We start from the raw sequence: 25,893 nt of genomic DNA on the forward strand, positions 1-25,893 counted from the left end.
ACTGTGATGGATGTGTGGTTTTTGGAGATTTGGTTATTCTCAATTTTATGTCGTCTGCTGACTTGTTGGTTCCTGGGTAACGTTCCACAGTGAGGTGTTTTCCATTTTCATCAACAACAGTGAGTTGAATTCCTTTTCCATCCAGCAGATTGCTTTTTGTGAGCACATACACATCGAGGGCTGTTGTAGGCTGATCAGCTTTGCACATATCTTCTGTATACTGCATTAGCTTTGTTTTGTCCTCATCTGACGGCTGTTCCACTTCCTTGTGGCTCGCAGATCCCTTGTTGTGTTTTGCCCTCTGGTCATCAAAGAAACGCTGAGTTTTATGTCTGCGCGTGACGTGGTCCACCGCCTCTCCTGCAGCACTGTCCAAATGACTCTTAAATTTGCTGTTCAGTAAAGAAGATATATGTTCAGAACAGGAGCTAATGAATTGGTCAGACACATTCTGGACAATAGTCTGAAGAAGTTCACCTTTAAGGCGCTGTACATCCTGTAAATGGTGTCGTCCATCTTGGTCATACTTTGTCATTTCTTTTTGAAGCTCACTGATGCTCTTCAGTAATTCATGAACACATTTCTGTTGTATTATCTCCCTTGTTGGTATGGCACTCAGTATTTGAATAAGAGATGCTGAGTACTCAGCTACTTTCAGAGCCAGCTTTGCCATTTCATATACTCCTGACAGTTTGGCTTTATTCATAAGCTCTTCTGCTTTTTCACACACCTCAGAGAGTTTGCTGATAACATCCTGTGCTGTGGTACAGTCCAGTATGAGGTGAGGAATTATCTCTTCACAGAGCATACCAACAGTTTTTTTTAGTTGCTTCTCATAAGTCTGGTCAATCTTGAAATCCTCTTTTTTCAGTGCAGCTTTCGGAATGCCTGAGCTGATAAACTCCACAAGAGTCTGATCCAGTTCACTGCTCTGCTTCACTGATGAAGTAACAACATTCTCAAAGCTGCTTTGTAAAATCTTCTTAAAGACTTCCTGAAGGGCTGTATCAATTGCGTAGTTCATGGCAGTGAGCACAGATTGTTTCCCAATTTCCTGGACTGCGTATTTAGTTGCAGATTTGAAGTTCTGTTTGAGCACTGTTGAAGATGTCATGTTTTTCATTGCAGACTTAAAAGATTCCTTACCGAGGGAAGATAAACCAGACTGAACGCCTCCTTTGAATGACGTAAACATTGCCTTTCCTGATTTGATGAATTCAGATGCAACAGAAGAAAAAGACTTTGTACCATTGAGGAGACTTTTTGTCACGTTAAACACTGAGGTAACTGCTTTCTTGATAACACTAAAACCAGCTGTTATCAAAGAAAGCCCAATGCTGATACTCTTAGATATTGCCCATGACACCCAATCGAATGAACCAGTTATCATCCCCACTATTCCACTGATCATGTCAGACACTCCTTCTGAAATCAGGGCCAATCCAAACTGTGTGGCTGTTCCAAGTGTCAGCGCACAAACAAGAACCCCAGCAAGAACCTGTACCACCCCGAGTATGAAACATATCAAAGCATCTATGCAAAACTTGGGCTTCTTTTTCACCTCAAAAACAACACCGAGGCCATAGTCGTATAACAATCTGAGCTCATTAGTGATGATGAAGTTCTTTTCTTCTGACAGCATGTAGACTGAACAGTCCTCTGTAATGGCGTCACTATTGTCTTTTTCCAGCTCTTTAAGTTTAATCAATGCATTATCAATGTATGTCATCCAACTCTTAAAGAAGTTCATTCTGGCCTCCATTTGACTCTGAAAGTTGTTGTTGTCTGTGCTCTGGCGTTTGTTTCCAGTTACTGATAAATTACATGAAACCATTGTGTTTGAGACTTCTGAGATGTAGACATCAATAGATTTCTTTGCGTCTTCCAGCAGGTTCATAGCATCTGCTTTATAGTTACCTTTACGGAGGTTAATAGTGATGTACGCCTGGTTATAGAGTGCCACAGCCCTGTAGTGTGGGTCAGAGTTTGCAACTTTTTGCCAGTAGGATTTAGCTCCATAATCATTGTTGGATTTTTCACGGCAGTGTAGATCAGTTCTAACAATTGCCTGTTTGACGTGATCATAGAAATTATCACATTCTCCTCGCAGCAGCTTTCCACTTGTTTCATTTATTGTCCTGATAAGGTCTGCTTCAAGTTCTCCAAAGTCATCATGCCTATTGATGTGAGCCTCATGAAGGGTTAACCACAAGGCCCAAGATTCTTTCAAAGCATTGATGGCAGGCTGATAATCAAACTTAGGCAGATGATGTTTAAAGCAATCAGGGATTTTATTGAGCTGCATTTGCATGGGGTCCAGTTTTTCTTTCTCTGAGTAATGCCCATCAAATTCTTTCAGCAATTTACAAAATGTGGAGAATAGATTTTCCTTTAGGTTTATTTCAACCAGCTCATCACTTTCCATTTCTTGGATTCGTTTAATTTCATAATCCTCTCTTAGCTGGCGCATGATTTCTACAGACTGACCTTGGTAAGCGGGTGCGAGATGATCACAGTTCAAAACCATCTGGACCATCCCCGGATTGCCTTTGCGCGATGTACGACCAAATATTTGTTTCTCCACTCTTCGGTTGTGTGGAAAATGAGTCAGAAGAACAAAAAGACCACCACACTTATTCACACTTTCATCAACCTTAATGTCTGTTCCCCGTCCTCCCAGATTTGTAGCAATGATGATTCTGCCTGCGCAGAACTTTTCTCTTTCAATGTTGTGTTTCTCACTGATTGTGTACAGAGTAATCTGTTCTGCCTTTATTCTGCCTTCATCTTGTATTTTCTTGTATAGTTCATCTGCTGTTTTAACATCTTCACAAATTACCAAGGCAACTTGTCCTCTCTCTGCTACTTTCCATGAAGTTTCACAAATAGTCTGGATCCATTGGTGATTCCCACCTTTCACCTGGATGACTGGAAGCTCCACCACCCTTTTATGGCGATGAGTAGGAACAGTGCAGCTTGTTGCTTTATAATGTCTTGCCAGAAAGTCTTGATCTGCTTTACCTCCTAATGTACCAGAAACACCGAATAAACCTCTCCCACTGAGGTACCTTTTAAAATAATGGAAATTTGACATGTAATTTGTCACATTGGATATTGGTGAAATCGCAAGTTGGTGCTTGAACTCTAAAAATTGCTGCAGACCATTACCCCACTTCTTGTTTTTCTCCAGCACACCGCTTGCTTTGAAATCCACTGGAATGATTGAATTATACTTGTCTCTGTCATGACTGTTGCCAGCATCTCTTTCAGCAGCCGATGAAGTGTCAATCATGTATTCTCTGCCACGCGTCATCTCAACAGCCTTAAGTGCATTCTCGACAAACACCGGTAACTGATTCTCAACGTAGCTTTTCAAAAAAACAGGGATGATAATGAAGTTGTTGGATTCTTTGGCTGTCTGGAGGTTATCTGAGTACTTGATAGAAGACTTTATTGTGCTTACAGTTGCATCGATGAGCAATTTCTCAGACAAGATTTCACATGCCAGTCCTCCTTCTAGCAGTAGTATTTCAACTTTAAGGTCACCTTTTTTTCTCTGAGCTTCAAAACATATGGCTTTCTTGTTCTCTAAAGAATAGCACTTAAACACCACACTGTTTTCCAAGACCTCCTCAAATATACTCAGCAGATCATACTGTTGTGAAATTCCAAGTTTTTTCATGACATCAGAAAGTGCTTTGGACGTTTTGTCCTCATTCCCATCACCAACATTTTGTTCCGTACCCTTAGCTTGATGTATCATTTCAATATCTTTATGGGTGTAGAATCCCAAAGTCACTCCAGGCAACAAGATCTCATTTGCAGAAAAGTTGTCTGATGTTTCAAGTCCCATAACGGCTGTCATTACTGCCTTATGAAAGTATTGTATCCTTGTGGCCCATTTTACCTCTCCTGTTTCAAGCATTTCAATTGGTTGGCAACTAGATATCATGGCCCATATGTTGGAAAGCACTTGCTCCACATGCCTAAATCCACTAGATTCATGGGACAAGAATGTTACTTGGACTCCATTATCCAAGGTCATATAGTCCACTTCATCCACTATTACAACCTCAAACTGCCTTGTATCGCGAGTAGACCTCTTCTCAAATTCCTCTTTAAGTGTATCTGCTGCAAAGGCTCCCACTGTGCCATATACTATTTGTTGCCTGTAAGCATCTTTAAGATGTTCTTCTTGTTCTTCTGGTGAATAGGCACTTGAGAAACTTGGGGGTACTACAGATGATGTGACACCAAACATTTCAAAAAACTTTCTCCACTCTTCTTGGTCTCGTCGGGCGAGAACCGGAGAGCTTGTCACAATGTCCACTTTTGTTCCACGAATGGCCAGAATTGTTGCAAACATAGCTAAGATACAGGACTTGCCCTCACCTGTGCCAATTTCTAGAAGGCATCCTTTATTTTCTGCCACCTGTGCCAGAAGAAGCAAAAGCAATGATGCAAGTTGTGTAAGTCTTGGAAAATAGCCTTGAATTTTCACATTGTCTTCAATGATTATTGTTGAGCAGTCTTGCACTACTATTGACATCCCAATTAATACGTCTTTCAAAAGGTTTACATCTATGTTTGTAAAATTAAGAGAGATTATCTTTCCTTTCAATTCATCAATTTGTTCCTTGGTAAGGTCCACCAATTGATATTTTGGGAGTTCTGACTCCATGTATCTGAGCACATCCTTCAAAGGAACCAAGACTTTCTCTGGGCAGTTTGCTTCACGAAGTTCCTTCACAATTGTATCAGCGTCTTTTTCCTTATCGTTTTTTATTTGTTCTTGAAGAAAGTTTAAAGGGTTTTCATTGGTAAGAGCAGAGAGAACGAGGATGCAGTCCAGGTGGTAGGTTTGTGCTGTGTGGAGAACTGAATCGAGTTGATGGCATTTGATAGCTGGACTTCTGCAAAGTAAGAGCATTATTTCTGTTGTTGTCCAGATTCTGTTGAACAACATTTGACCCAAAATGTCCCTACTTTGTGGTGAAAGCTCCGAGATTGTGTCAAGTACATTTAATAAAATGCGTTCGGCCAAAGTTGGACTTGTGGTATGAAGCTGCTCCACTAAACCTAAGAAAAAGTTGTACTTCTTCTCCCAGCCAAACAGCTGATCTTCATCATCTTTAGCATCTTCAGTGCTATTGTGCACAATGATCTTTACAGATGCCTCAAGAACTGTGAGCTTCTCTGTAAGAGACAGTTCATTATATCTTACAGCATGATCAAAGGTAAACTGAGACCACACTGAAAGGTTGTCTTCTCTACAATATTGAACTGCAAGTTCATTCTGGAGTATCTTAATCCTGCTCCAAATCTGGTAGTGCTGTATTTCTTTATCTTCTGTGATCTGATACTTTATTAAAATGTCTTTGAATTTTTCTTCAACATCACTAACCTACATAAATAAATGTGAAAAACAAAAATGGGTCTCAGTAAAAAGTGATCACATGCTTTATATACAGTAATGTTGCACAATACGAATTAAAGTCATACCTCGTTCCTCTCAATTGCAGCAGCGTCATCTTCTATTTGCTGATGGAGAACTTGTGTGCGTTCATGATGTTGCTCGTGACCTCTGAAGCTCTGTTTTTCACGAAGCCGCTCAGTTGCTCGAGAAAGTTTGAGTCTGGACGATTCACTCTCTCTGTCCAGCTCCTGTTGAATCCTTTGCTCACGTTCCAAGCGCTCCAGACGCCTTGTCTCCTCCTCTTGCTGTCTCTGTTTTTCAACTTCTTCATTTTTTCCTGTTTAAAGACAGCATCAGACACCAAGGGATTAAAAACAATTACACATTATCATTTTGGAGAACTGAATTGAGTTGATGGCATTTGATAGCAGGACTTTTGCAAAGTAAGAGCATTATTTCTGTTACAAGGAAATGAGGAACTGTTGTGTGCTTCTGTTAACGGAGACATGGCTATGTAACAATATCCCAGACTCAGTTTACCATATCGATGGGCTACTCCATATCGAACTGCTCTCCGGTAAGCAGCCACTGTTCTGAAACGGTCGTATATTTGATCTTGAAAATGCCATCCACACTACCTGCCTCAGAGTTTACAGTTGTGTTTATTGTGGCTGTTTATATCCCCCCAAGAGTCAACACTAATATGGCTCTCAAGGAATTACATGATCATATTTGTGTACTACAGAACAAGAATCCAGAGGCTTTCTTTGTGGTGGCAGGTGAATTTAACCATGTTAAATTGATGGATATTCTGCCCCAGTTCCACAAGCACGTCTCCATAGCAACCAGGGGAAACAACACACTGGATTATGTGTATACTAATAGAGTGAATCAGACAATTTAAGATTTGATCAGAACATTGAAACATGAGGAGCCGAAATTCCACAAAGAGGCCCAAGGCAACAGGACATCATAAATCAGATCCCTAGCGCCAGCCCGTCTGAAGCAAGCTAACCAACCAACTCTTTCAGTGAACAGCTTGCAACATTAAAACAATAAAAACACTTATTGATAATTCCAACTCAGTAGGGAGATTGTCAAATTTGTGGCAAGTAAACAAGATTGATGGCCAAAGACACAGCACATCATGGCCATCACATGAGGGAGATCATTAGTAGAGACTTTGTTGGGTGGGTTCCCTGTTCCCCCACCCAGGACAAGAACCAGACTGAAATTCCTTATGAGACCTTTTAACCTCTTTGGTCTTCTCAGAACATATTCTCAAGTCCACAGAATGGCACAGAAACTGTGTAGATGCACCTAAAATCATCTTAAAAGGACTTATGAGCAACTAATCATTTCTATGCATAACTCCATATTATGTATGTAACCCACACCTTTGACTTTCATGACCTAATCACTCATTGTGTATGTCTTTTTAATAATGATTGAATAGCTTAAGGATTTTTATTCATGTTTGGTATGTATGAGTGTGAAAATTCTAGCATGAAACATTTCTTCCAATCAATACATTGTGAAATGTATCATATTCTGGTTATAGAAATCATGTCCAAAATTATATTCTACAAGAGCGGGAAAATTTGAACCATGTGACTGATAAGATAACATTCTAGATTCATGTTTTGGGATGTGTCCAAAAGCCCAGTTAAAAAACTCAGGACACCATCAAACCATGCTTTTAGCTTCTAGCTTTTTAGCCATGCTTTTTGTCATCACTTTTTGCATTCTTTGAGCATTGTTCCAGCGTGCTTCGGCTTACATGCCAGCTGCTACTTAAGTCAAGTCAAGTCTGCTTTATTGTCAATTCTTCCACATGTACAGCACATACATACAGAGAATTGAAATTGCGTTACCCTCAGACCCTTGGTGTAAACAGTTAACATTAAACACGTTCAAATACAGATAATACGGTTTAAACATATGTACATACAACTCTATTGCTATACAAGTAAGGACATTGTAGAAAAAAAATTAAGAAATAGATAAAGTGGCATAAGGCGCATGGCAGATAGTGCAAACCAGTTAAATAAAAACAAAACTGTGCAGATATATTTGTAGTGCAAAAAGAGCTTATCAATCTGAGAACATTGTAGAAAAATAAACAAGATAGATAAGGCACATGGCAGAATAGATGGAGTGCAAACCAGTTAAATAAACCAAAACTGTGCAGATATATGTGTAGTGCAAAAAGAGCTTGTCAGTCTGAGGACATTGTAGAAAAATAAATAGGGGGGTCTCATAGTGTCAGAGTTAAGTGTTGTATGGGGTAAAAAGAGGGGAGGGGGGCAGGGACGGGAGGGAGTTCAGCTTCCTGACAGCCTGATGTATGAAGCTGTCCTTCAGTCTGCTGGTCCTAGCCTGGAGACTCCGCAGTCTCCTCCCTGATGGCAGCAGACTGAAGAAGCTGTGTGTCGGGTGGGTGGGATCACCTGCAATGCGGAGGGCTTTGCGGGTGAGACGGGTGCTCTAGATGTCCTGGAGGGAGGGGAGAGAGACACCAATGATCTTCTCAGCTGCTCTCACTATGCGCTGAAGTGACTTGCGGCAGGATGCGTTGCAAGCGCCATACCACACAGTGATGCAGCTGGTTAGGATGCTCTCGATGGTGCCTCTGTAGAAGGTGCACATGATGGGGGTCGGGGCTCTGGCTCTTCTGAGTTTGCGGAGGAAGTAGAGACGCTGCTGTGCTTTCTTGGCCAGTGCTACAGTGTTGTTAGCCCAGGAGAGGTCCTCTGTTATGTGCACACCCAGGAACTTGGTGCTGCTCACTCTCTCCACAGTCGCACCATTGATGGTCAGAGGGGCATGCTGAGTGTGTACTCTCCTGAAGTCAACAACAATCTCCTTTGTCTTCTCCACATTCAGAGAGAGATTGTTGTCACTGCACCACCCGGCCAGGCGGCTCACCTCGCTCCTGTAGTTTGTCTCATCTCTGTTGCTGATGAGACCCACCACAGTTGTGTCATCCGCAAACTTAATGATCAGGTTAGAGTTGTGTGACGGTGTGCAGTCGTGGGTCAGCAGAGTGAAGAGGAGGGGGCTCAGCACACATCCTTGGGGGGCCCCAGTGTTCAGTGTGATGGTGTTGGATGTGTTACTGCCAACCCGTACTGCTTGAGGTCTCCCGGTCAGGAAGTCCAACAGCCAGTTGCACAGAGAGGTGTTGAGCCCCTGCTGGAAAAGTTTGTGTGTGAGCTGTTGAGGGATGATTGTGTTGAATGCTGAACTGAAGTCTATGAACAGCATCCTGACATATGAGTCTTTTTTGTCCAGATGTGTGAGGGCTGGGTGGAGGGCAGTGGCGATGGCATCATCGGTCGAGCGGTTGGACCTATATGCAAACTGGAAGGGGTCAAGTGAGGGGGGGAGGACAGACTTGATGTGGTGCATGACTAGCCGTTCAAAGCACTTCATGAGAATAGGAGTGAGTGCTATTGGACGGTAGTCATTAAAACAGGATGGAGATGACTTCTTCGGGACTGGAATGATGGTGGTAGCTTTGAAGCATGTGGGGACAACGGCCTGATTTAGCGAGATGTTGAAGATGTCTGTGAAGACATCAGTGAGTTCCACTGCACAGTCTCTCAGTACACGCCCAGGAATGTTGTCAGGACCCGGAGCTTTGCGTGCATTGATCCTGCTGAGGGACCTCCTCACGCTGTCCGGGGACAGCGTCATCACCTGGTCGCCGGGAGGAGGTGGAGTCTTCTGTGCAGTGGTGCTGTTTTGTGCCTCAAAGCGAGCAAAGAAGGCATTCAGCTCGTTCAGCAGGGGGATGGCGCTGTCACAGGTCTGTGGTGGGGGCTTGTAGTCCGTAATGGTCTGTATCCCCTGCCACAAGCTCTGAGAGTCTCTGCTGTCGCTGAAATGATGGGCTATCCTCCTGGAGTACTGTCTCTTGGCCTCTCTGATGCCGCGGGATAGGTTGGCCCTAGCTGTCTTCAGGCCCTCCTCATCTCCAGCTCTAAAGGCAGCGTTCCGAGCCTTCAGCAGTCTGTAGACTTCCCCTGTCATCCACGGCTTCTGGTTGGCCCGGACAGTGATGGTCTTTGTGACTGTTACATCATCAATGCACTTGGAGATGTAGGCAGTGACAGTCTCCGAGTACTCTTGGAGGTCTGTAGTGTTGTTGTATGTGGCAGCCTGTTTAAACATATTCCAGTCAGTGATGTCAAAACAGTCCTGAAGTGCCTCTGACGACCCTTCCGGCCACACCTGAATCTGTTTGTGTATTGGTTTGATGACTTTGACGAGCGGTCTGTATGCAGGCATTAGCATGACAGTGATGTGGTCTGAGGCTCCGAGGTGGGGGAGGGGGAGGGCCTTGTAAGCTCCTCTCTGGGTGGTGTAAACAAAGTCCAGGGTATTTTTCCCCTTGTTGGAAAGTCTATGTGTTGATGTATTTTTGGGAACACACTCTTTAAGTCTGCGTGGTTGAAATCCCCGGCCAAGATGAGAAAAGCATCTGGGTGGGCTTTCTGCTGCTCACTGGTGTGCTGGTACAGTTCATCTAGCGCCTCACTCCTGATGTTGTTGTTGGAGCTGGGAGGGATGTATACAGCAACGAGCAGTATGGCTGAATATTCCCTCGGTAGATAGAACGGCCGGCACTTAATAATCATAAACTCCACCAGGGGTGAGCAGTGTTTGCAGACCACAACAGCGTCGCGACACCATGCATCATTGATGTAAACACAAAGCCCGCCGCCGCGGATCTTACCTCCCTCGACGAGAGCTCTGTCAGCTCGATAGCATGTTAGCTGGTCGAGCTGTATGGCGCAGTCCGGTACGCTGTTGTTAAGCCATGTTTCCGTAAACACAAAAACACAACAGTCTCTTACAGTCCTCTGAGTGGAGCGGAGTAGTCGGATGTAGTCCAGTTTATTGTCCAAAGAGCGTGGGGATAGCTGGCTTGTGTGGGTTGGCCGCTAGCCTAGCTCGGATACCTCCGCGCTTACCCCTCTTCTGCTTCCTCTCACGCCGCTTGTAGCGCCTCTGCTGTGGGCGAGGTGCAGTAGTGGGGGTCGGTGATGGAGTAGGCTTTCGGAACAGACCGAGGTCCCGCAGCTCTTCGGCGTGTGCTGAGTTTAACTCAAAAAATGTGATTCTGCCGACATCGAGCAGAAACTCACGACTGTATGCGCGCTTACAGACAGGTAGACGAGACAAAGATGTGCAAAAACATTGCGACTTACAAGACAAAAAACACGAAAGCACCGTTCTGTCGGGAGAGAGAGAAGCCGCAGCGATTGTGCGCGCCACCATTTTGTTTGTTTTAACACCATGATGAGAAGAAAAACCACCTAGTCTCATTACATCCTTTTATTCTTTTACTTTAGTTTCTTTTCTTTCCATTGAGAGTTTCATGTTCTAAGTTAAGTTTGCCGCAAAGTCCAGCTCCGACTGCATCCGCTTCAAACTTCAACCAGCAGCTGACTCCAAAACCATCTTCAGCAAATGCCCAAAACCTCACTTCAAAAACTACTGAACTTCAGCCAATCAGCAACCTCGGGAAACCCCCTTTTCTGCAAAAACTATGACAAAAGGGAATCCCTTAACACAAAGGCAACACAAGTAATACAACACCAGATTCTAGCTGAACTGCTGCATTTAATATAAATTTTAGTAAACGTTGTGAAACTCAATATGTGGTTTAATTAAGTGATTGATGGTTGGTTCAGGTCTATATGCAATTGCACATATTGCTATAAACTTGGGATTTCACATCTTCATTCTCTAAATTCATCCTTTCCTCACTTTCTCTCTTTCTGCAACTTCTGTTAATGTGAGAATCCGTGTTTTCATGTGTTAGATTAGTTTACATGTCTTAGGTTTATCTTATTTATATTGAAAAGAGAAGTAGCTTGTGTTTTTTGCTTTCAAGTTAATGTCTTAAACTGCCGATCTTGTTACTGTGCTATTAAATATTGTTTTCACTATATTTTGGATTTTAATATTCAGTGCAGAGTTGATGTTGTACGGCATGTTCAGTGAATCACTGGCCGACTCAGTGATCAGCCGTGAAACTGTGATTCTGTTCAAATTTCCTATAAAATCCTAAATGATTCCCTTTGAGCTAAATTGACCTGTTTCCCTTATACTGCTGGTCCCTGCCCATCATCCTATGTGGTAACAACACACAGCTGAAACCGTCATGGACTGCTTTTAGTGCATCACCTGGTGCAGCCGGCAACCGGCATTGTTGGGGTGGACCTAGAGGAATATGTGTCATCTGTTTGTGGCTACATCAGTAAATGTATTGATGTTGTCACTACCACAAGGAAGATCACCATCTGTTCAAATCAGAAACCCTGGCTGAATGGAGAGGTGAGGGGTCTTTTGAAGACACAGGACTTAGCCTTTAGGACATATACCCCCGGTTTCACAGACAAGGCTTAAGCCTAGTCCTAGACTAAAATGTAAATCTGAGCTGTTTCAACTAAAATAAACTTGCACTGACTGATCTTAAAATAGTCAGTGCCATTGTTTTGTCTTAAGATGAACACCAGTAATGCTTTTTTCTAAGGCACGTTTATAAAAATTACTTAAATGTCCTAATTGAAGTATGGCTTAATCCTGCTTTAGGCTAAGCCGTGTATGAAACCGGGCTGTAGCGTTTGGACCAATCAGACACACAATTATTCATTAGATTTAACACATAATCATAGACCCCCTCACCTGTTGAGAGTTCTCCCTCTCACTACATTTCCCCATAGAAAAGACCCATAATGCCCATAAAAAGGACTCTATAAAAAATATATAGTGATAAAAAAATCACTATAATGATTCTGTAAATGGTGATCAGCACCCAAGTATTCTATATAATGTGGAAGTTACTGCCTTTTGCCTTGGCATGACATCTCACTTTTTGCAGACAGTGCAAAAGCAGAGCACAATATCAATATAGCGGTAAAAATCAAGTTTGAGATCATTTTCATTAAAACATCTAATTGCCAGATTTCCAGTGTCCTACCTATAATTATTTTTTTTCTGTACAAATAAAAATCTTTAAAGCCAGTTTTCTAAGTTTCTCACACTAGTGAGTTTCACACTCTGGAGTAGAGCGGCAATCCACTTGTCACTCAAGTGGCCACGCCCTTAATTATGCAGAACTTTAAGCCTTAATATAATTTAAATGGATGAGTTATAAAAAATAAAAAGAATTCACCCCCTCACAGTTGTCACGAAGGGCAAAATTATCTATATAGACCAAAACCACTTTTTGTACCAGACTGTAAACATATTTTATTTTCTGCTGTAAAGTTCTGTTGTACATCTCCTTCCAGAAGTCTGAGATCCGCTAGTGAGCGACACCTCGTGGTACCATTGCAGAGAGGCTATTATTATTAATATATATATATATATATATATATATATATTTCTCTTTATTTATTCCTTCCCTTGCTAGCTTGTACTTATTTGAACAATGCCTGAGACTTGGTGTTACGAGCATGTCCTCTGTCTGATTGCCTCTTCAAGATTAATTGCTTTATGTAAGTCGTTTTTGATAAAAGCATCTGCAAAATCACTAAATGTAAATGTAACTTTGGGCATTTTAACATGGGAGGTCTATGGGACTGACTGCCTTTTGGAGCCAGCCTCAAGCGGCCAGTCGATGAATTGCAGTTTTAGTCACTTCCGTGTTGGTTTCAAGAGAGACAGCGGGAGGTTGCCGCTTGCAGTCTCCCTTATGATGTAGGACTGTGTAAGTCATGCCAATTTGATAAGATGTATTCTTATTAGTTGGTTAGTTTATCTTCATAATTAACATTTTTAACAAATTTCCTACTTAAATGATTTTTCTGACAAATAATTAAAGTTCCCTTCTTTTTTATAACAGCAAAGTGGAAATACATTTTGAATGGGATGTTCAACTAGCAAATATGGTTGTGAGGGTAAAGGTACAAATACTTTGGGCTCTGCTGTAGTGCAGAAATGACACGTTTGCAGGAACTTACTGTAGTTGGGACAGTAACGAGTGCCGCCCTCAGAGGTGCAGTGCAGCTGAATCTGGGAACGGTCCAAGGTTTCTCTTAGAATAAAAGACGTGTCGCCTTTATGGGTGTTAAACTCGTACGAAAAACTATTCCACGAGTGATTTTCATATCTGATGTGGATGTAGCGATGGATTAACCGGGCTTCCTTATAGGATGTTGTGCAGCCAGGACCGATGTGTGTATACTGGGGAGCAGAATTTCACATCAGATTCCAGATCAGAAAAGCAGTGAAAAAAATGACAGGTAAATATAAACTGATATTGATGTGAGATATTATGTCATGCTCTCAGTTATAATCTGGCTAATTGTAAGACATGCTAACTAGGAAAAAATTAACTATAAAGCAGGACGTAGAAAATATAATTGCATAAATAATCTTGTGCAGTGAAAGCATGAAAAGTCCTTACCCCGTTGTCTTGAGCAGCAAAGTGCCAGGAATAAGGAGTCTGATTGACGACCGAAACCTTGGCACCCATGGTTCTGGATACTCTATTACATTAAAACATTAAACTTTGGTCAGTATTTAATAGTAATGGAAGATAAATTTAAGAAAAAGGTAAGATTAGAAAACAATAACGAATGAAATGGTATTAATAATAACTAAAGTAAAAAAAGATCCTGTTTTTATTCCTGTGCAGAGAAGTCCATGACTGTGAGAAGAGTGAAGTCTGCTGCTCTTTATAAACCAGCATCAGAACGAGAAGACAGGAGGGGGCTGAGCTTAAGACTACTGAAGATAAATAAATAATCTTGTTAATCAGTTATCATAGTCTTAGCAACACTTTAAGTGCGTGTTTTGTAATTTGTACTTGAAGTTTCAAGTGACATTATTTAACCTGATATTACTATATTTTATATATCATGCAAAACCCTCTGTGTAACAAACTATGTGCATATTTACGGACGAACTACCTTCATGTTCATATGCCCAGACAGTCAACAGTGAGGGGGTTTTGGAAACGCTGTTTTGTTCCCGTTCATTCACAAGTCTGCTGCGGTTCGGTCAGTTGAATGTGATCTAACTCTGCCGGTCGAGAAACCTCGCGCTCGGGGGGCGAAACCGGTCACATTATTCCACTGCCAAAATGTCGCTATAGTTGCTATGCGCTTTGTCTTTCAAAAAACACTGCAACACTGGTTCGTGCGCCCCTGTCTGTGTGTGTGTGTGCGCGCGCGGAGGTCTGAGTGATTTACGAGTGCACTTCAAATACGAAGTGGAGCCGAGTCCGGGTTGATTTTCCTCCGGACCGGAGTCCGGACTTTGAGAAGGGCTGCTATATTATTTTGTAAAACAAGAAATGTAACTCCTATGTTGTTCATACATTACAGAGTATGACAACTGATTAAACTATAGTCTGGCTGGCTGCAGATATGCACTTTCAGACTGCACTTCAGCAAATGAGGTCACTTGCAACCCTTTTCTATTATTTTTATTTAGTTATTATTTATTAAATTGAATCTAACAACATTTTACAACAGTAGCTGGGTGGTAAAGACAAATAAGAAAAAAGAAAAAAAATTACAATGTCACTTGCAATCGACACAACTCATGACAAGACGCTGTGCTGGTTGGATGATGAAAACTTATGTAAATCACGTGTAGGAGACAAACGCAAGACCCGCAAATCTTTGAGGAGCGTCTCGCTGCAGCACAAGATCCAGATCCAACTCCTCTCACCTTACATATCCCGAAACCTACCCATCTCCACCCCCTGATCCCTAAAACTACCCATCTCCACCACTATTTGTATATGTGTATAGTGCTTTCCTTCCATACCACAAAATACTTGTGGCGTAAAGGACTAAAAAGGACCAATATAGGCTACTCTTCAATGAAACATATGACTGCGGTTGGTTCATATCCACATATTCAGAGTTCTGTCCTCAATAACTTTCTTACGGTGCGTGCAAAACAGTTCGTATAAGTAAATTAATATTTCCAAGTATGATTATCAGCTAACTCTGTTTTCTCTTGTAGTCGTTGTTTTATAAATGAGTAAAAAAGCATTGATTGTGGTGACTTCAACGATCTTAAAGGGACCGTCTGCAAATTACAGGACATATTTGACGTCTACTCATCCAGGCTTCTAACCTGAACATTTCGATTTTATTTGACATAGACTCCTTCCAAAACAAGATGTTGATAATCAAATTAATATATATATTATATATATATAATTACAAAACATTGCATATATTGCATAATGAATATATATGAATATCATTGTCAAACACATCTGAAAATCACATTTATCCATCTATGATTTGTATACAAAATCTGAACTTCACCTCTTAGCTTATGTAGTTGTATTTGAACTGATTTGCCAAATATGGTAAATGTTGGGAAATGATTGAAATACAGTTAAGGACTTTAGAATTTTTCATAAGCTAGCATTTGTTAACAAGGTTTTTGACAACCAAATGACGGATATCTGTGTTTTGTCAATCATTAGAATTGACACTTTAGTGGTTCAGTGGTATTACAAGGTTTAGTAACAAGTTCTTTTGAAAGCTTTTCATTGGTTAAATATTTGTAATAACAAACAGACATAGAGATGACCAATAGCACTGATTTAAAATAATAACAAAATATAATAGAGATAAGGAAGTTTTTGATAATTTTCCATGGCAGGGTGCGAATTACAGAGGGGTCTGACCCCCCTAAAGAAGGCTTGATCTATCCTGATGGACATCAAAATTAGATGTAGGGGGCCGGACAGAATGTAGCCTGTGCATAATATAGAGATTTACTTCATATAAATATTAATACAGCGCTCATTCAAAGACGTGGACGGAGCATGAACACCTAAAATGTATGTGTAGATTCAGTAAAGTGATAAACTTTAGGCTACACTCTCCAACTTAATGCCCTTGAACTGAATATATGGAGCAAACTATTTGCTAAAATAACCATAAATTTAACAGTAACACTGAAATACAAGTCAGTCAGATGTGCGTTTAAGATGCATGTGTTACTATAATAAACACTGCATGCTTTCTTTCAGAATCATCATTGGCTGGGAAAAAGAAATAAATAGGTTACAAAAAAGTTTTTACTTAAAAATTAAGATGAGCAAAAGGTGCTTATAATTACACTTTTGACACATTGTGTCAGTAGTTTCACCAACGAAAATAATACATTATGAATCCACGTTTTTAAATGAACCAAGTAAGTCAATGATTCAGTGAACCATTCATAAAAGCAGTATGAATGAAACTGGTGCCTTTAGTTTTATATTTAGAGTGTTGTTTCATTTTTAAAGTGCCCCTATTATGGGTAACGAAAGGTTCATATTTTGGTTTTGGGAGTCCCCAACAACAGGCTGACATGCATGCAGGGTCAAAAAACACTTTCATTTTCATACAATATGCATTTATTTTTTACCTTATTTGCTCAATGACTCCCAAACGATTTGTTTAACGATTCATTTTTCCAAACACCTCCTTTGCAAGACGCTAATCTGCGGTGATTGGTCGATTGATCTCATTTTCATTTCATCATCCCTGTAATGCCTGATAAAGCAGTGTCTGTGAGCGCAGTGCTGCTTTGTGTACAGTGTTATCGGGGAAACTGCTCCAAAAGCAGCACCTAGTAGCAAAGAATGAATTTGCATTTTCATTCAAACCAACACAAAAATCGACTGATGGTTTTACGCAGTAAACACGCAGAGCTGTAAATGTGAACCGGAATATATATATATATATATCACACGGGGGAAGCCCCGCCACACATAGAGTGTAAGGGTGTATTCACACCAGGAAAGTCCCCTAGGTCACTTGCTTTTGTCCAGACCAAATACAATGTTAATTTTTTTGTTTTGGTGCAGTTCGCTTTCACACTGCCCTTTTTGCAAGTGAACCAGAAACCACCTACCACACCCCTAAACCTACCCTTACAGTAATTATGTGTTATATTCGCAGTGGGATACAGCTACCGGAAACCAACAATACATATTTTTTTCTACCTATTAGATTGTGTTTTATTAACGTCTACACCTACCCCAACCCTAAACCTACCCCTTACAGTAATGCAGACACATTTAAATATTGTTGTTCAGTGTAAGAAAAAGGACAAAATAGTGATGTGCGAATGCGCAGTAAACCCCGGTAGGAAAATCTGACGGGTAGGATAAAATGTCAGGACACCGCACCAAAGCGGGAAATGAATTTGAATTCGATTCAATCAAACCAAACAAGACAGGTGTGTAAAATGTGTAAAATTTCTGTAAAATGACGGGGACACAAGGTTGGGGCTATACTGCTGTGATATTGCTGTAAAAAAATAACTTTAAACACCTGATTCTTCACAGCCTCATTCTTTGATAATTAAAAAACCCAAAAACGATTTAGCCTCACAGCGTCAGTGTTTGAGGGAGTGTGGGGGGGGTTCAAGTTCTCCCAGGTCTGCGCATGCAACAAGTGGGTGGGCAATATGCTAATGTTTCATGTTGACGTCAGTTTTCAAATTTCCATAATAGGGGCACTTTAAAATCATTTCATATTTCAATATTTATTTGTATTTTTGTATATTGAATTACATTTTTTTTTTCGTTTTTAAAATATTGCTTTTCTAATGTAACAATAGCTAAATGATCTTTAATCTGCATATGAAGTGCATATTTATTAATTAATCTCATTAATTTGATATTAATTCAATTAATCAGCACATTATGTAATTTATTCATTTAAAAAAAAAAATCTTGACAGCCCTATTTAAAACACAAAAATACCCCCGTTTCAGAAAAAAAGAAGTCAAAATTAAGTGAGTTTTTGCTTGAAACAAGCTAAATAATCTGCCAATTGGGATTCTAATCCCATTTTATTAACCAATGTCTTTGCTGCTGACCTTTGATGATCCAGTTCAACCATACTAATAAGCCAAAATGACTTTAGATAAACTAACAATTGTGCTTCATTGTTTTTTTATTGCTGAAGAGTGTTAAACCTTCTTATCCTGAGTTTTACTTTACAGACGTGAATTTACTTTTCCTTCACAAGATACAGGGCTTTTACATTTGTATTAATGTAATTTCCTGTATTAAAAACAATCAAGCCCTGCTCATATTTAAAAAGTAACGCAAAAGTAACGTAACATTACTTTCCATAAAAAGTAGCTAAGTAACGTAATTAGTTACTTTTTTAGGGAGTAACGCAATATTGTAATGCATTACTTTTAAAAGTAACTTTCCCCAACACTGATGGTTATACATGGTCGCTCACAGTATATTATTCAAATGAACACATATCCTGTGATAGCAAAAATAATGGAATGATGATCCAGTTTTTAAGCAGTGTTTGTTGAGGTGCAGTTACATGAAATTTGTTTTGTGTGTGTTCCAAGGTATTCTACACAGGCTATACAGTCGCAGTTAGATGCGACTGTATAATATGCATCTATATATATTATATATATATATATATAGATGCATATTAAATGATTTTCTCTTGGTTGAAAGCTACATTTTTATTTTGTTTTTTTCACCTCAAAGAAAGCGATGGGTCTTACCTGGTCACCCCTGAAAAAGATTATATAAAGCTACCAGCTAAAGGTAAGAAAATCTATGTATTGTTCTTAGTACTAAACTTTGCTACACCTAATATGAAAATTTAAAGGCTGAAATGTGAAGATAATATAATTATTATTATAATTATTTTATAATAATGAATTTTGTGAAAACTTGTATCTGAACTGCAAACCATGCTTTTTTCAGTCATTTTACAGTTCATGTTACCATATACATTTCCCTACACCGATCATACGGATTTAATTTTATTTGTACAGGTCTTAAAATTCAATTATTATTATTATATTATTATTGAGTTCAATTTTATGGAATTTTACTATTATTTAAATTCTGTAAATCTTATATATATATATATCTATATATATATATATCTATATATATATATATATATATAAAAAGTGGAGTTCATTCATAAATTAATATGTAGTAATATGAAAATAATATTTTATATCTATAACCTGAATTCTGGAAATGTTTTTTTTTAGTTTGAAAAAAATTTAAACTAAAAGAGTATATGTTGCTCTAAAACCTTTATATACCTTTCAGCATTCATAATGCCTTCTAAAACATGCAAGCTGCCCATACCGTATGCACTTATGCACCCCCATACCATAAGAGATGCTGGCTTTTGAACTGAATGCTGATAACATGCTGGGAGGTCTCCCTCCTCTTTGGCCTGGAGGACACGGTGTCCGTTATTTCCAACAAGAATGTCAAATTTTGACTCGTCTGACCACAGAACACTTTTCCACTTTGAAACGGTCCATTTTAAATGAACCTTGGCCCACAGCACATGACGGCGCTTCTGGACCATGTTCACATATGGCTTCCTTTTTGCATGATAGAGCTTTAGTTGGCATCTGCAGATGGCACGGCATATTTTGTTTACCGACAGTGGTTTCTGGAAGTATTCCTGGGCCCATTTAGTAATGTCAATGAAAGACTCATGCCGATGAGTGATGCAGTGTCATCTGAGGGCCCGAAGACCATGGGCATCCAACAAAGGTCTTCGGCCTTGTCCCTTACGCACAGAGATTTCTCCAGTTTCTCTGAATCTTTTGATGATGTTGTGTACTGGAGATGATGAGATTTGCTAAGCGTTTGCAATTTGATGTTGAGGAACATTGTTATTAAAGTATTCCACAATCTTTTTACGTACTCTTTCACAGATTGGAGAGCCTCTGCCCGTCTTTACTTCTGATACTCTGCCTCTCTAAGACATCCCTTTTATAGCCAATCATGTTACAGACCTGATGTCAATTAACTTTATTTGCTAGATGTTCTCCCAGCTGAATCTTTTCAAAATGTCTTGATTTTCAGCCCTTTGTTGCCCCCATACCAACTTTTTTGAGACCTGTAGCAGGCATCAAATTTGAAATTAGCTCATTTAGTGGATAAGTGTAAAATCTCTCAGTTTAAACATTTGCTATGTTCTCTATGTTCTATTGTGAATAAAATATTGGCTCATGTGATTTGAAAGTCTTTAGTTTTCATTTCATTCAAATTTTAAAAACTTCCCAACATTTCTGGAGTTCGGGTTGTAAAACTGGAACGCCGCAGAATGGAAGAAATGGGAGTTATTCGATGAATCAAAGAGCCTACTGCTTGGTGCACAGGAATGGTAGTCCTGCCTAACGGCAGTATCAGAGTTTGCGTCGATCTCACAAGACTGAAAGAGAATGTGTAGAGAAAGACGCATACTGCCTGCTGTGGATGATACTTTGGCCCAGCTTGAGGGTGCAGCTATTTTTTTTCTAAATTAGATGCCACATCTGGGTTTTGGCAACTACCTAATATCCTAGTGTCCGGAAAAGACAAGAAAGAACACAATGAGAGACTGTGTGACAGCCTGACTGACGCTGAATAACAATTGTGTATTTGCTGTCAAGAGAGTTAAGCTCCTATGCCACACAATAAGCACCCAAGGGATCGAAGCTGACCAGGGGTGCGTTTCCCAAAAGCATCATTAGCTAACTATGGTCGTTAGTTCCATTGAACTCTATTGGTAACGACGGAACTTGCGACCATAGTTTTTTTTGGGAAACACACCCCAGGATAAGATTCAGTCTATTCTCAACATGCCTGAGCCACAGAACATAGAAGGGGTGAGACGCTTCATGGGAATGATTAACTATGTTGGGAAGTTTTCATCTCATTAGATTAGATTAGATTAGATTCAACTTTATTGTCATTTATGCAGAGTACAAGTACAGAGCTAATGAAATGCAGTTAGCGTCTAACCAGAAGTGCAAGAATATAGTGTTTTATATACATATAAGTGCAGAGTAAGTGAAGATATGATTTACAGAATATACAGTGGAATTGCTATATACAGTATTGAGCAGAGTATCCACCTGTTTCCGGGGGGCGCTACTGTAAAATAGAACGTGGGAGAAACTTCCGGTTAGGTGGCGGAAGTAGTAAATCAACGGTATTTTGTGTTAGATAGCGAAGAGGTTAGGTATTTTTCGAGTACATTTTTCTGCTATTTAAAGTCGCAAACATTAATGAGAGATGTCGTTACGGAGCTCAGGGACAACATGTGCTGTTCGTGGTTGTACATATAACCGCACTAAACTAATTCAGTGGCTTAAACGTGAGTGTTTTGAACATAAGCCTAAAACTAAATCTGATTCAATTTTATTATCCAACAATATTAAAATAAATATTTTAAGTCAAGGCAACTGTGAAGCAACATATACAGAACATGAATGACACACAGTAAACATTTCAGTTTAGTATCTTTATTAATTAATAAAAAATATACAATAATACACAATACAATAATAAATGTTGTGCCCTTAATTGTCCTAACTTTACTGACCTTCCACAAAAGTGCTGCTGCATGACTACAAGAGCGTCCTGGCCCTGCAATACATGAACAACCCGCTGTCTGTACTTCACCTGTCACTGAAACTAGCACCCAAGCCTTATGATGTGTTACGTGCAGGCTCTGGCTCGGCTCGGCTCAATGTCAGCTTTTAGATACGCAAGGTCGTTTCCGACGTCCTTAAACAACACTCGACCGACTTTATCACTGTGTAGATATTGATATGCCTCTGAGCTTTTCAGATTGCTCATCGCCTTACCATCACAGGCTACTGACTCTACAAAATAGCTAAAACTGTTACCATACGTGATACGAGGCGACTTTTTCACGTCATTCTCCCAACCATCTACCGCGGATGGTAAAGGTACTGTTATATCACCCCTTTTAATTTCGTTGAGGTTGTGTTCCCACATCATTAAGTTTGGATCACTAAATCTTGAATGACTAATGAATGAATGAGTGTCAACTCCCGCTTGTTTACTTCGAACCGGACGTCGCGCCCACTTTTGACGCAATGCCTCATGGGACGTAGGAAACTTGTGGATATACAGAATATAAATAGGAATGCAATGTAGGGATTGTATGTACATTATGAGCAGAGCAATGTAGATTATATAGATTACAGATTATATATACACATTATGAACAGCAGAAACGTGAGAACAGTGGTAATAAATAAATACAGCTGGATGAGTGTGCAAAGTATTGATAGAACAATGTATTCTATGCAAAATAGCAGTAGTGCAATATTTTATAGAAATAGTTTGCTGTGCTTGTACATCTACCGACTCTCACAAAGCCACTGAGAGATCTGTTAAGGAATGATAGCACCTGGCATTCGCAAAAGTAAAGAAAGAAAGCTCACCAGATATATTGGCACAGTATAGTCCAAGCAATGAAACTTTAGTTTCAGCTGACGCATTGTCCTATTGTCACGTATCCTGTGGGTGTGCCCTGGTTGGCCACCAGATGTCACTGTCTTGTCTGAGCACATGGGTTTGTGTTGTGATTGTTCCATGTGTTCCCCGGTTGATTGTCTAACTCCGCCCTCTTGTTATCTCGTTATTGGTTTAGTGAATTCACCTGTTCCTTCTCGTTTGTGTCCCTATTTATGTTCCTGGTGTTTGCAGTTCTGTTCGGCCACGTTGTTACATGTTGTGTACGGTCAGTCGTGTGTGTTTCCTGATTCTTGTTTCTTGTTTCTGCCATGCTCTGTTTTCCCCCTCGGGGTAATTTATGTTTCTGTTTTGTTTCTTTTATAATTAAACCACCATTTCCCTGCACTTGAGTTCTCGCTTCATTTCTCTGCACGTATCATGACAGAACGTGGCCGACCTCAGAGAAATCAACCGGGGAACACATGGAACAATCACAACACAAACCCATGTGCTCAGACAAGACAGTGACATCTGGTGGCCAACCAGGGCACACCCACAGGATACGTGACACCTATAGCCCTGGCAAGGTGCTCATGCAAAAACAGAAAAATGGTGAGTGGAGGCCAGTCGTACACATCTCAAGAAGTCTTACACCTACAGACATGTTATGCCTAAATCGAAAAAGAAGCACTTGCAGTAATATGGGCATGTGAGCACCTCAGTGCATACTTACTCGGATTGGAATTTACAGTACATACCGAATACAAGCCCTTAATATCACTGTTGGGCAATAGATCAATTGATGACATAACTCCAAGAATTCTTCGGTTCAGACTAAGCATACAGTAGGACTGAGCAATTAAATCGAAATACAGTTTCAATTTCAGCCTCCAACGATTATGAAAATACAATAATCAAGATAAAACGATCATTGCGCCCCATTCTGCCCCCTTTCCAGCAGTGCGCTTTTGCTTCTCCATAAAAGCCCAATTTCACATGCAAATCATGTAGCATGACTTTTACAAAATGGGAAGTGCTTGATTATTAAAGTTGATTAGATTTTTTCACATTTTTAAAAGCGAGAAAGAACTTGCACTGTCCCTTGTGAGGATTTCTGTGCATGTGCTCCAACATAGAACAGAACACGGGACATGTAAAGTGAACGTTTAGCTCAAGGTGCATACATAAATGGTCAAAAACATGCATAAATTTGACAAAATTGTGGTGCTTGGGGATTATAACTCTCGTCGGTTATGCAAGTAGTGAACGTAAACAGTTGAGAATGAAAATACGTGCGTAACAGTAAATTGGATCCGAGCGGTTCTTAAAGTGACAGCAGACTATTCTTGCTGTTGACTGTGTTGTGCTTAATATTAATCAAACAACAAAAGACAAAGAGAAAATCACTCCCTGCTCTTGACTGAAGGACTTTTTAGCTTTTATAAGAAACAAAGAAAGTTTAATTCTTATAGTAAAGACTATGCCGTTTTATTTTACATTTGATTATTCAATTTCTTTTAGCTGAATAGACTTGCATTAAGAAAAAACTTAAGCCTTTCACACGACGGTTTAAAATATTCTATTCTATCTGAGCCCCCAGGATGACTGTTATTTTAGAATGTATAGCCTTATTGTTTCCATAGCGACGCGTCATGCTTGTCATGTGACAACGCAGCCACAATAGTGCTGTATGACACATGGATCACTTTAAATTTTTCAATTTTTATGGAAACGCATTGATGCACTGAACGTTCTAATCACACCGGTGTGATCGTACGCATCAAAGGGTTACAAAGCACTGTTTGTTTTATTTGCATCTTTTTTATCTTTTGTGTTGTTATTGTATTACTGACAGTTTAATTATTTTCTTAAATTTTTTTTTTTTGAGGAATTTTTTTCTTTTTTACTAATATGAGTTATCCTGGTATTCTGCTGTGGTACTGAGAATTGTGGAATGTCATCTAAATCAGTCTCTAAAATGTAGATGTCATAGCAACATTATTTACAGAAAACATATTTCAGGGATGCAAAGTTATCACCCTTCACCGAAATTTGCCGTTTTAGAAATGGGTCATTTGTGTGATTCATGTAGATCCGGTGAGTTTTTAAAAAATGGGGGGGGGTCCTTTCTCATCTTACTTCTGTACCCTCTCAAACTCATTCCTGTCAAACAGGAGTGTGTGTGTGTGTGTGTGTGTGTGTGTGTGTGTGTGTCTTCTGCTTTCGTAGTTTACGTAGTTTTACACATTCCCAGATCTTCCCATTATAACAAAATGAAAAGAAAGCATACACAATGCACCGAGTTGGAATATTGGAAGTATTTGATTTAAACCATGAAGGCGAGCTAATGGATATCACACAAGCAACGTGCAAACGGTCCGCAAAAGTTATGCCAGTGAAAGATGGAGCGTAATGCTGCATTAATGGATCATATTCTCTCAGAGACAACGAGAGATAAATCTACTTCAACATATGGTGATAACGGTATATAACGGTTTAAAATTATTCCCTTAATATTGTGGCCAGTGTAGTGAAAAACGAGAAGAAACATATTTTGCATTAAACAGTTTGTTTTTGAAAATCGGTGCATGAAATAATGCTGCTCTTACTTTTCATTGATGACTGCAGTGTTAATCATTTTAAATATAGGCCTTTAATTCATTGTATAAATGAATGTACCTGTTTAAAAAAAAAAAGTAAAAAAAAAAAAAATGTAAAAAAAATTTCAGTGAAGAGTAAGCTAATAACCTAGTCTTTTATTATCTTCACAGTGCGTTATGCGGTGATGCGCTATGAAATTATTGTGGGGCAAATTATTTGTAATTTAATAATAAAAGTAACCTAATAATAATCCTAATAATAAGAAGATTGTAACAGGCCTACATGAATTGTAAAATGCTAAATCCTCTTAATATTGCCAATGTCAATAACAAGACATGAGCCGTGTGGATCCATGTGCAAGCTTTTATTATAAAACATGGTCCGAAGGGCAAAGCAAAAGGGTAAATCCAGAGAACATGGGCAGGAGTCAAAACACGAGAATAAACAAGGTAAAGCAAGGCAAGATTATGACTTTGGCTTGGGCTGCGTAGAGTAGCTATCGCTATGAGAGTGATAAACGCAATACAATACTGGAACTTAAGAGAAACACGGAATGGCACGGTAAGGCAGCTAGCGCTAGAAGAGAGCTATATGCAGATCAATACACGTGATCTGTGACAAGAAG

General features: G+C 39.7%; 2 protein-coding genes and 1 long non-coding RNA gene across 3 annotated transcripts in view; 1 reads left to right on the top strand and 2 right to left on the bottom strand.

The window, feature by feature from the left end:
- The window catches only part of LOC306858846 (uncharacterized protein), a 45,540-nt gene extending 30,949 nt beyond the window's left edge, over positions 1-14,591 (bottom strand). Inside the window, exons 1-5 of the mRNA XM_079399608.1 lie at positions 14,347-14,591; positions 13,842-14,164; positions 13,396-13,618; positions 5,503-5,753; positions 3-5,404 (exon numbers count right to left, since the gene is read on the bottom strand). Of these exons, the coding sequence (XP_079255734.1) occupies positions 3-5,404; positions 5,503-5,753; positions 13,396-13,618; positions 13,842-13,910 (5,945 nt within the window). The 5' untranslated portion in view covers positions 13,911-14,164; positions 14,347-14,591. The remainder of the gene's footprint in view (positions 1-2; positions 5,405-5,502; positions 5,754-13,395; positions 13,619-13,841; positions 14,165-14,346) is intronic.
- The window catches only part of LOC306858939 (uncharacterized protein), a 429,579-nt gene that overhangs the window by 157,315 nt on the left and 246,371 nt on the right, over positions 1-25,893 (bottom strand). The window lies entirely within an intron of this gene.
- The window catches only part of LOC306858963, a 1,377,007-nt gene that overhangs the window by 10,536 nt on the left and 1,340,578 nt on the right, over positions 1-25,893 (top strand). The gene's annotated exons all lie outside the window — the stretch shown is intronic.

This window comes from Barbus barbus (assembly GCF_936440315.1).
Source record: "Barbus barbus genome assembly, chromosome: 39".
Taxonomy (NCBI): domain Eukaryota; kingdom Metazoa; phylum Chordata; class Actinopteri; order Cypriniformes; family Cyprinidae; genus Barbus; species Barbus barbus.